The 11311-nt window shown below is 54.9% G+C and overlaps 1 protein-coding gene across 1 annotated transcript; it reads right to left on the reverse strand.

Annotated features, from left to right (window-relative positions):
* Positions 1 to 1064: 1064 nt before the first annotated feature.
* GCG54_00007755 (uncharacterized protein) lies at positions 1065 to 1649 on the reverse strand (the record flags this gene model as incomplete). The annotated part of the gene is made up of 1 exon (XM_045407732.1): positions 1065 to 1649. The coding sequence occupies one exon, from the start codon at positions 1647 to 1649 to the stop codon at positions 1065 to 1067; it is 585 nt and encodes a 194-aa protein (XP_045259467.1).
* Between the last annotated feature and the right edge of the window lie 9662 nt (positions 1650 to 11311).

Raw genomic sequence — 11311 nt, forward strand, 5'->3', positions numbered from 1 at the left:
TGCCTTCTAGTGCCGCCCAAGGGCATGTTTTCGCGTCTACAAAAGGCCCTTTCTGTGTGAATTGATTGCAGAAGATATTCTTGATATGTGAGCTGAATGGAAAAGAATGTTTGACTAGATCTTTTGTGATAGGTCGATGATACTTTCTACAGGTTTCATTCCGGCAGCATAAGTTCGAGCAGGTTGGTGTATCTAGGCGCAGAGTCGACAACTCCTTTTGATTCCCTGGACGAGAAAAACGAACAGCTCGAAATGTGCAAGCAGTTGAGAAGCGCTTCCGCCCGTCCACCCTTCCAGGTGGTTCGCCACATATTCATCCCGCAAGTTGAGGCGCTATTGTTCGGCTGGCCATTACCCAACCCACGTACCACATCAGTAGACTCACCCTCCGCAATCTGGTGTTGTTTTTGCGCCGACCTTAGAGTTGCTCACGAGCTCGCGGGATAGTGTAGCTACACAAGCCACTAGGAGCAGGGGTGAAGCTACCGAATTTAAAGAAAACAAGACCGGCAAGCGTCTCGCCAGCAGTCTTCAATCCATGCCAACATGGCGAGAGCCTGGCCTTGGGATCGATCAAGCAAATCTGCTCCTCGACTGAAGCCCACAGCAACGCCCTCAGGGGACTGAACCTTGTGAAGACTCGCGGGATGTTGCGGGGGGCCATCCGATTCTCCATCTATATCGTTTCGGCGGAGAGAGCGGCGGATTCCAGGTTCGTGAATGAGTCAGGCCAGTTGTCGCGCTTGTGGGTGTAGGTATTTTCGGTCCTGCGGTAGATGCACAAGTTCCTCGCGGTTGCCGGTGTCTAGGTTTGCTCGAGAGAGGCGTTCGGGAGCCCTTGCTCAGGGGCCGGAGTAGACCATTCCTGAGCTCACTCGTAATGCCGTCGCTTTCCAGTGCTCCGCGTACGACCCTTCCACTGAGGCGGACTTGATGAATGGTCCGCCCCTTGACAAGTGATCGCGCGTCACGGCCCGAGGCTGTATCTGTATTAGCTCTGAGAAACCACAACATGCCAGGCGTTCGAGAAGCACTCACAGACCCTGATGAACATCAGAACTACCTCAAGAAAACTGTAGCTCGACCATAGCTCTCAACCACTCCGCAACAGTCCTATGCCTGAAAACCCGCCAGCAGCTTGGCCCCTCAGGATCCACCCATGCCTCCCGCATCGTCGCCGCCATCTTCCTCGCAACCTCGTCCACAAAGACAAGCTCCATGATCGACTCCAGATGGCGCACCGACCGCGCCGGAAGATTCACCTGCCTCCTCTCGACAAAGTTCAAGTCGTGCATCTGCAGGCGCGTGAGGACGTGGCCCGCCACGCGGTCCGGGAACGTCCGCTGGCTCTCGTCCCACGCGTCCTCCCCGCCGGCGGCGAGGTGCGCCGCGAGCCACGGCGTCTCTTGCAGGCTCTGCACGACTTCGGGGCGGAAGTTGGCCTGCAGGACCTGCAGGTGAGCTCGGCGGCGGGCGAGGGCGAGGGCGCGCGCCGCGTCGTCGGCGGCGCTGGGGCGGGTGAAGTGCCGGCGGACGTGTTGGCAGACGGGGCGGAGGTGAGATTTGAGAAAGTCCCAGGGCCGCGAGACCGCGCGGCGGGTTCTTGAGTTTGGTGCTTGGAGCTCCTGGGGTTGCGAAGCTGGTTCCATTCTGGCGGTTGTGTTTTGGTGGTTTGGTTATTCGTGGTGGAGGATTCGCTGGGTTATGGATTGGTGGAAGAGCCCTCCGATATTATACGCAAGAGAATGGAAAGAGAAAAAAAAAAAGGAAAGCTGTGCCATCAGAAATTTTGTATTCATCTTGGATGAAAAGATAGTGTTTAGGTTTTGGGAGATGAGAGAAGACGGCAAAGGTGGACGAGACTTGATGACTTGACCTTGACAGGCCACCAAGCCATCTATAGCCTCAGCTGTTAACAAGGAACCTGACCTTGATCTCAGTCCAGATTTTATCAAATCAGAAGAATGCAGGAAGCGGGCCAGAGAAAGCGGCCAGATTAGCATCGCGTGCTATCAGCACATATGTTTTCGTCAGAGTGATTGAAAGAATTAGACATCATTATTGTTGTTTTATCTTCGTGACTGACGGAGTCGACAGTCTATGAACACTAGGACAGCAGGGTTGATTATAGATAGACAAGACAAGAAACCCTGACACCAGAGAAGCCGAGTTCAACCTCTCAAAGCTGCGAACATCCTGTTCGTAGTTCAGCTGAGACGCCCTGGAAGTCCGTCATTGAATACCCACTGGACATGCCACGAAAGGCCTCTCTACGACGGTCATGATCGCAGCTTATCATATAAAACGAACACAGCAAGCATCACAGAGAATGAGGTTTGGTTCGATGACCCATGGAAGCCGTTGGGATCTCTGGGAGGCATGGAGGCGGAAGCGGACGGCATCGTTGTCTCGGTGGTTGAGAGAGGTCACAGCCTCGAATGACAAGATAATGAGGTCCATGCCAAAGTTGAATAGACGTGAACGCCGGATTTGACTACGGAAACCCGTGAGTATTCTACATGTAAACCGGCTTAGATATCCTGCAAGTCCGCAAGCCGGATATCTTCCTTGAGAAGGACCAATCACCAAAGGCTTTCAATACGTGCTAACCTGAAAACAAAAAGGGCCAAGCCCGAGAGAAAGCAAAGTTTCTCGTCGACAACCTCGCTCGGAGATGCGATAATCTTCAACAGCAGCTGAACAACCCAAGCACTCCGCCACACGCCACAAGAGGAAGCGATTGACGGCCACGCGCGCCCCATACGAGTTGGGGGTGGTACTGGGCGAAGCTCAGGGCAGCTCGATTTCTTCATCCCCGCTCTTCCTATCCAATTGCCACCCAATCAGCCCCAGCCCGGGGCAAAAGACATGCCGTCGGGAGAACAAGTTAATCAGCGCCTGTTGTCTGTCACCACTTGATGGATAAACTGCAAGGGCCTCGAAAACAGGCGAGGCTCATTGAGAACTGACACATCTCGCACCTTTGTGGTCAAAAGGAGGTGTGCGTCTTCTTCCCAAGTGCCGACGACGTTGTTCGCAGATGAGAACGGGCCAAGAACCGCGGTACTGGCCTCGCCGGCATCCAACCAGGGACTCTCCGCCAGCGAGCAACGTTGCAGAAATTTCAGTACCAAAGGCAGGCCTGGAAAGAATTGGTAGGCTTCAAATCGTCGCAATGTTTCGTGTGTTCCATCCTGAGACGGCCCCGAGAAGCGATTTGATAGTGGATTCTCAGTCGGAGAGCCCCTCGCAGGCCTGTTTGTAGAGTAATCATTGCGTTTAGATTAAGTTCCCTTGAAGTTTCCGACGTTCGGATATAGCTTCACATTCGAACCAAATCACCTTCATTTCTCTAGATTCGGCGAATGAGAGAGCTGACCCAGACGAGCGGCGAAACTCTGTGACGAGAGGCCGAGGCAAGAGTCTTAGTCTTCAGAGTGAATATGAGAGAGTCTTCTGGTAGATCGGAGCAAGGTCTAAACAAGGCAGGCTACCGAGTTACCTGTGAATATTGGAGCAGATTACACTCGAATATTACGACCAACCAAGTGCAACGGTCTTAGATTGCTCCACGCCGCCCACCGATGCAACACCCCTCGAGTCAATCTTCCAGAACGATTCCAAGGCAAACGAGGTATGAAGAACCCGCGCTATGCATGCCGTTGAAGCCAGCTACACTTAGCCGTTGTTTCGAATCATCGGTGCTTTCTGCCCCCATGACAGTAAAAGCAAAGTCGTGTCGGTGGTAAATGCGGGGATGTAAGCAATAATTATTACAGATGTCTCAGTGGCCGACTGGCTTGGGACTTCTGTACATGGCTCATATGCTCAAATCGCGAAGGTATGAGTTGCTGACAGAGTAAAGGGGGCGTGGTTGGGTTACGTCGCAGAACCGACCCAGATTTCGCGGCCGGTGATTAGTCGACTCGCCGGCTTAGCAGATGGTGCATGTATCGAAAGTAAAGTGGGATGGAACTACCTTGATAGGAGGCATGGCCCCAAAGACTTAACGAGAACATGATCAAACTCGGACGATGACCAATCGGCGACCTTTGGTTGACTGCTGATGCGGTTGCCTAACAAGCGGATTGAAGCCTCGCGTGCGTCGCCAACTCGGTTCGGATGTTGCCCGCAGAACCTATGAATAATCCTTTCGAAGATCCGCATCATATACGGCAGTCCGGCCGAGATTTTAGAAAACAGTGACTTTGGGCCAACAAATGTCGGGCGTGATGATTCGTCCGGCGAAAATAACATGTGTGAGATTGCTAGATTGGACTGGAACAAGTGTTATCTGGTTCCAAGCACAGGAGGCCAAGGAGGGTGCGCCAGTCTTCCAGGTTACTGGTTCCCACCAGGTCGGCTTTTTTTTCTCCCCAGAGGGTGTAGTTGCGTATTATGCGTGATGTGGCTTCAGCAACAGGCCCCCTTTAGGCCGCAGATGCACTGTGACAGGAGCAAAGTGGTATCACAGCCCGTCATCTTGGACGCTAGGAGAAAAGCTGCAGGTCGAGGCTTCCGCGGCCGAGCGCCTCCACATGGTGTTCGCGGACTCGGCCTATCGAGGTCAGGGACGATAGTTTGGTTCATTGGATCAAACTGATGCGGGGTCGTGTCGTGTCGCGAGCAGACTCATCATTCTCAGCTGCCGAGTTCTTTGGCTCGTCTGCTTGTCCATCTACGTCTTCCATGTTAGTGGCGTTGGACCACGATTTGGAGCGGAGAAGGCTCATCTGCAATGTCGGATGTCATAATGCCGTCGGCTCCGGTATGGAAAATGCAGATTGCGGTACCTGAATGATGATGCCTTGAAATCTGCATCGTCACATTGGCGTGTCACCCACCACCGGTACTGTAGACTCTTCATCATCGGGGGCAGGCACACATGCCGCAAAACGCCCAGAATAGCTGGCTTCAGAAACCTGGGTGCTGTATCCTGGAGTGTCTGGTTATGGTGTTGCTTGCGGTGGGGGCGGTCATGCATGGGATATTGTGATTGGTGGTGCAAGCGGCATTAGGAGCGGCCTTGTTGCCGTTGGGAGAAATATATGCGCGAGCAAGGCCTCTTGGGAGGTTGGACCGGACCCGAGAGTCTGTCACCAAACAGTGCGAAGAAAAGCAGCGCAGATGAGCCTGGCTAGCATGAGGCGGTAGCGAGGATGAGACGTGGCGGTGATGAGTGATGCAGTCCGGCATTCGTAGTTGAGCTGGGCAACTCGGCCTGGACCTTTGGAGTTAATCGCTGCAGACATCAGCCGGGGAGAGGTCAGACTGGTTCCCCGTCCCAGCACGGAGAGTCGCACAAAGCAAGGGCCCAGCGTCAGGTTGCCAGATCCTGCGGAGTTTGTAGATGCAAACCGGCGGCTTTAAGGCTTATGAGATGATTATCAAGTGGCTGCCGTGTTGGACACCGAGCGGGACGCAAGATTCTTGGCCGGGGGTGGCGACGCAAACGCAGGCGTTACCGCCGTGCTGGGTCGCTCATTTCAAGCTGGCGCCCTTCCTTGATAATCCTGTACGACCAGCGGCATAATCTGTGCGGGTGAGAATTCTGTGGGAAAGGGGACGAAGAGATACGTTCGTTGCGCATGTTTTCTCGTGACTTTGGGGAGCTGGATTTGGCGTCTCATTGGTGCGGGTGCCTCTGCTGGGGTGTAACGCAGACCTTCATGCCCGGCAATGCGGGGGGGACGACGTGGAGAATGGGCGAGTGAAGAGACAGACAGGTTTCCGCAGAGGGCAGTCACCGAGTAGAATCGCGTGGGCGAGCAGAGAGATGCCGGATGTCGTGCGTTGGAGGCTTGGTGAAAAGCAAGCTGACGGGTTTCGAGACACGAGTCGAGTATGGTGAGCATCGAGGTAGTCGGACAGGGTCTCGGCCGTAGCCTCGTGGGTTGGTGTCAGTCAGGCTTAGCGCCGTCAATCAAAAGGACTGTGCCTGAAAAGAACAATGGTCGGTGGCTTCAGCCGGGCGGATTCATCCATCGACGGTTGGCTTGGGACTGGTCTGGAGCGGTTCCGTTCATCGCGTGGCTTTCTGGTGAACCAACAACGGAGGACGATGAGTGGGTGGTGGATGATGGTGGCTAGCATTTCCGGACTAAGGAACGGCGGCGACGACGGCGACAATTGCGAACGGGCGAGGGCCGGTGTCAGTGCCAACCACAGCAGTGCCCGTTCAGCAATGGACTTTGATTGACATGAGGTGGTGAGTCGTTCAGGCGTCACGTCAGAGCTAGAGTAGATTGGCGGGATGACGGACCCATCGTTCAATCCGACCTTGGCGGGAAGGACCCCCAAGGACCCCTGCCTGCCCTGGCGAACTTCACACTGGGCAATCGCCCGAGGAGGGCAGAAAGCGAAAAAATGACTGCCCGTGAACCAACAAGACGCGCTAGCACAGCAGTCTGCGTGGTTAGCGTGCTCTTAGCGTCTGCTCTAGCGTCTTCTGTTGGCTCCAAGTGGGGCGACGGTTGGAACACGGACGCTGGGGGTCGCGGAAGGAGGGATCAGTCCCTGTACCCAGCCAGCCAAAGTGCAACACCACACTGTATCCCTCCCTCAAATGTCTCCGCAAGTGAACAAAGTTGCTGGCCTTTCGCAATCCTTCCTCCCCGGTCTGACGCCGTGAACAAAGCATCCGTCACTTGGAAGTTTGTTCCTCGAGGCCACGAGGCGTGTCGATTCTTATTATCTCCCGGCCGATACACCCCCAGCCGATCCCCGGTCTGTCAACGTCGACAATCTCGGTTGACTCCTTGTCTCTCGTCATAAAAGTTGATGACCCGCGCCGTTGAGTGAGAGAACGGCGGCCGACGTTGAAGTACGGAGCAAACAAGAGTGATTGGCCTTTCGTGATTCCGCGATTGATCTATGCTCCTGGCTCGGCTTTGCTTGTATTCAATCGAGAAGGGCAGTTCGTATTTCACAGTTACACATCCGTCTGTGTGTTGCTGCCATCAACATGGTCCTTACGCCTGCGCCTGAGATGCATCGACCGAGAGATATCAGGGGGAGCCTTGTTGAGGTTGATTCGACCGCACCTCTCTATATTCTCGCCGCTGGGATTGCCCTCCCGCGCCCCGCCGTCATCTCAAGTTTGGCAGAAGAGGACCAAACCGCCTCTAAAGCACGACTCCGTCCAGCCTTGGTACACAGGCGGCTCACGATCGCTGCAGTCGCCCGTTGGTGGCCATAACCAAAGACTCGGTTGATGGACCGGATGACTGGGTAGCGGCGACGTTGGAATGACAATGTGCAACGGGCGATTTCACAGAACGAATCGCAAGTCCTCTGCGTCTCCAGCCTGCCGTATTGGCAGCTAAAGGCTGTACTCGGAAGAGTGCCGTCTAAAACCCATGGATGCATATCTGTATTAGACGACATTCTGTTTTTAGAGCACTTTCGATCAAGGAGTCCGAGCTCCCCACGCTTTGTGCCGTAGATGTGCATTGTCTACCTTTGTTCACGAATAGACACATGCTATTCGACGTGCCTCGATAATGCTGTGCGGCACAGTCTTGACAGGCAAACGACAAGCCTAAAGCCGGGGTTGTCGCTCTGCCGACCCCCGGTGTGCCGTATTCACAAATGAAGCTGAAAAACGGCAGAACTGAAGTCTTGTTAGACTTGAGCCCTCAACGCTCAATCTGCGGGATCGACTTCGATTGGTCTTGGCCGCGAGCGGTCGGTTGATTCAATCGTTGTGAGGATCAAGTGCCAGTTGTGGGCACAGCAGTCGGGATATCCGTATGTCGCGTGGAGATCCTTGATGTGACGTTGAGACGGAGCAAGCTGCATAAAGGTGGGCGAATTGCGCCCTGTGACATCGTTCCCATTGTTCTAGAGGGAAGTGAGCATCAGAACTCTGGCTCAGCAAGTGGCGCGTTCTATTGTCAGTTCAATGAGGGCTTATATGAATGGCCGTAAACTTGAGAGAGACGACGGTAGGTACTGCACATGTGCACGCGGAACTGCGCCGCCCGCTTTTGATCCCACCATCGTATCGAATTACATGGTTGGTAATGGGGCGCCAGTTGTCATGATGCTGTCGCGATGCTGGTCTTCGAGAAAAGTCGGGGCAGCCAAGTGATGCATAGCGTCCATTAGTGTTGCGGCTCCGGAGCAGCCCGCAGGGAGTATCCGTACGTCGTGAATGCAGGGCATGTGGCCTTGTCCACCTGCCGATACTTTGCCGCCATGTTTGCAAGACGTCTCTATCCGTACATGGCAGAGACGATCTAGACCATCGATTGTCATGGCGGCCAATGAACAAAAGAAAACTTGACCTTGGGTGTAATTGTTCGCAAGCCCACCGTCCCATCGGTAAGTGCCGTTGTCTTCCGCCGCTAGTGACGTTTGCCGGCTTGCACAATTCTCATCTTGCGATGGATCGAACGAGCTCGTCGATCTGCTTGCCTGGTACGAATTGTGTTTCGTCTTGCGGAGGACTCATGGAGCCGAGGTCGGATTTCAAGACGCGAGATCCTGCCTGATAGAGTGGCTGATGCCAGATGTCGACTGGGAAATGATAAATGCTCAAGTCGGCAGTAAAAGAGCCGGCAGTCGGTTACATGGTCGGTTTTCCATTAGTAATGCGCAGAGGGCTTAACGGAGGTGGCTCCGATCGTGGTGGGTTTGGGAGACCATTTTGACGATCTGCTAAGCAAGCGGCACGGGAGATTTTCTCGATTGAGGACCGGACATGTCGTAGGGTTTGAATGGTAAGAGAAAGCGGCAAGGATGGCTTGAGATGAGTATGTAGTATGAGGCAGGACAGGGCAAGATGCCTGGAGAAGACGATCGACTCGGGTGTGCGTTTGAGCAGGCGCAGATGTGCGCGAGAACCGCCCAAACTGTGTCTGCAAGGATTGCCTGGGCGGTTCAGAGTAGGCAGGTAGGGTACGGTGCCATTGCAGCAAGAGCCAGGCAGAGTAAGGCAGGCGGAAGGCAGGCCGGCAGGTGAGGGAGTGCCAGTTCCGGGCTGGGCGCGTCTGGCGCTGAGATGAGATGGCATCGGTCATGCCTCGGTCCTCGTCATGGACAGTGGTAATTGTAATTGCGCAGTCGCTGTATCCGTACGGTCGGGAATTGGACCTCGACTCGTTCTGTCATTCGCAGCGTTGGACATGGGCGCCGTGAGACCGAGTTTCAGGGCGGGGCGCTTGAACGACGGCGCACTCTGCGTACCTCGTGTGCGGCAGGTGTACTTCGGCCGCCAGCCTAGCCAGTTGTAGATGCGAAGAGACAACGGTATTGGGTCCGTCTTGTGATCGGCTCTTCCACTGCGACAGAAAGCAACTAATTTCCACTGTGTTAATGACTGACGGTCTGTTGGAACTTGGCTTCCTTACAAGGTGACTGGCGAATGCGAGGCAAGAGAGGCAGGCGAAGCAGACGGGCAGATTTTCTTTTCCGGAGTCCGGGAGATGCAGATGCAGGGCAGTGGAGGCGACAAAGAAAAGTGATCTGAGGAGCCCCCGAATTGTTTTCCAGAAGCGTGAAAAGTGTTCGTTGGGGGGTGGTGCAGGCGACCCAGTTCCAATTTCTCGTGCCATTATCGAACCCCCATCGAAGGTAGGTATCCGATGCTGCTGCTACCCATGGAAGGGGCTTCGAAGGCGACGATCCGAAGACTAGTTTGGAGTGGAAGCCCAGCTCACCACCAGAGTGAGATATGTCGGGCTGGCTTAGTGTATGCGGTGTTGCTGCGTGGGCCCAGGACACTGCAGTATCTGCGTCAGTAGCGCCAGCATCGCATTCCAGCCTCCAGGATTGCCGTAGAAGGTCAAACAGACACTGTGCGATTCTCCCCTGCTTAGCTCCTTTCCCACCTGTACTTAGAAGAGACACACGTGGATTGTGGGATGGGATCCGTCGAGAATGACTCCTCAGCTTCTGTCATCTTGGCTGACACGAAGCCCCATCGTCGTCGTCAATTCCTGGTGCGGAACAGGTGCGCGAGGGAAGTCTCTAGCCTACAGGCCAGGCGTCTTCTTACTTCAGACGCTGCCAACGATTCCGTCAGCAGCAGTCCAAAGCCAGCAAAGGCCCGTCACCGTCAGGCAAGTCCCCCGGCGCCAATCGTCGGCCGCTATGGGTTTACCCGTCAGTTAGCGGCCCCAGACACGAGCGATCCCCGCAAGATGAGGTGGCCACGCTATCCGCATATGTCCTGCTCCGGTTTCCCTGTCTGTCTTGAGGCCCTCCATACTCGGTACGGATACATGTGAAGGTCTCTGGTCAGAGTGATGGATAGCAATCACTGGGTGGACGTCAGCACCAGAGTGTTTGATGGAGGGGCAAACAGCGACTTATGAGGAGGGCAGAGTGATTTGTGCTTCCAGTGTCCAGTTCTTCGGAGTCGCGCCCGCCCTCCGACGAGGGCGGGCTGTGATGATGGAGGGCAGAGGCGTGACGGGGGCAGATCGACATGGGCTCGTGGATGGATGGTTAGAAAAAACATGGACATGGCCAGGACATGGGGGGCGCCCTTTTCCCCATTTTCCCTGGAGGGGTGAGGGCGGGCATGCCAGGTCGCATCGCATTTCATCGAGGGCATCCATTGCGGCGTCCCAAGTTCCAACAGGACTTGACCGGAGGGGAGAAGTGTCGTCTGATTCGCAGACCTGCTTGCTGGGCGCAGGAGGCTCGCATGCGCAATCTGCGCGCCAATGGACCTGGAGACTTTCAGCAGGCTGTGCGCCCACCAAGTAGCGATTTTGGGTGCTCCGAGGCGAGGGCAGGTGCGCCCCAACAGCCACCAACAGCCATCAACGCACCACACACAGCCCTGGTGGGCGCTGAAGCTGCGAGGAGTCAACGCAGTACACCTGAGGTTGGAACCCGAGAACCGGTTTCCTAATTGTAGCGCGAAGTAAGGTACTTACTTTTAAGCTGAGGTGGGCTGCGGTTGTTGGCCTTCACGCGGAGTACCTGCCTGCCTCAGTAAGTAAGGTTCCTTCCTGCCTGCGTACCAACCTAAGTCCGCAGCAAGGCACACGGGCTTTTGGATAATTGTGGTACGTACCTGCTGCAACCCACCGTCCTTTATCTCCCATCTTCCTTCCTCCTCGCACCAGTGACCTCCCACCTGTTGCGAGGAAAGCACGACCAAGTGCTTACTTACTTTATCCCCTCCTGATATGCTGCTGGCCAACCAGATGCATTTTCTGGTTTAGTTGCTTTGCATTTCCCAAGGCAGCTCATCTGTGTTGGGAGAGAGCTCAAACGAGGTATGCACGGATGAGAATGTGTTTATCTACCAAAACTAGAGGTTCCTTCTTTCTGTCTGCGTTGAATACTACAGTGC

This window comes from Colletotrichum gloeosporioides (assembly GCF_011800055.1).
Source record: "Colletotrichum gloeosporioides strain Lc1 chromosome Unknown consensus_77, whole genome shotgun sequence".
Taxonomy (NCBI): domain Eukaryota; kingdom Fungi; phylum Ascomycota; class Sordariomycetes; order Glomerellales; family Glomerellaceae; genus Colletotrichum; species Colletotrichum gloeosporioides.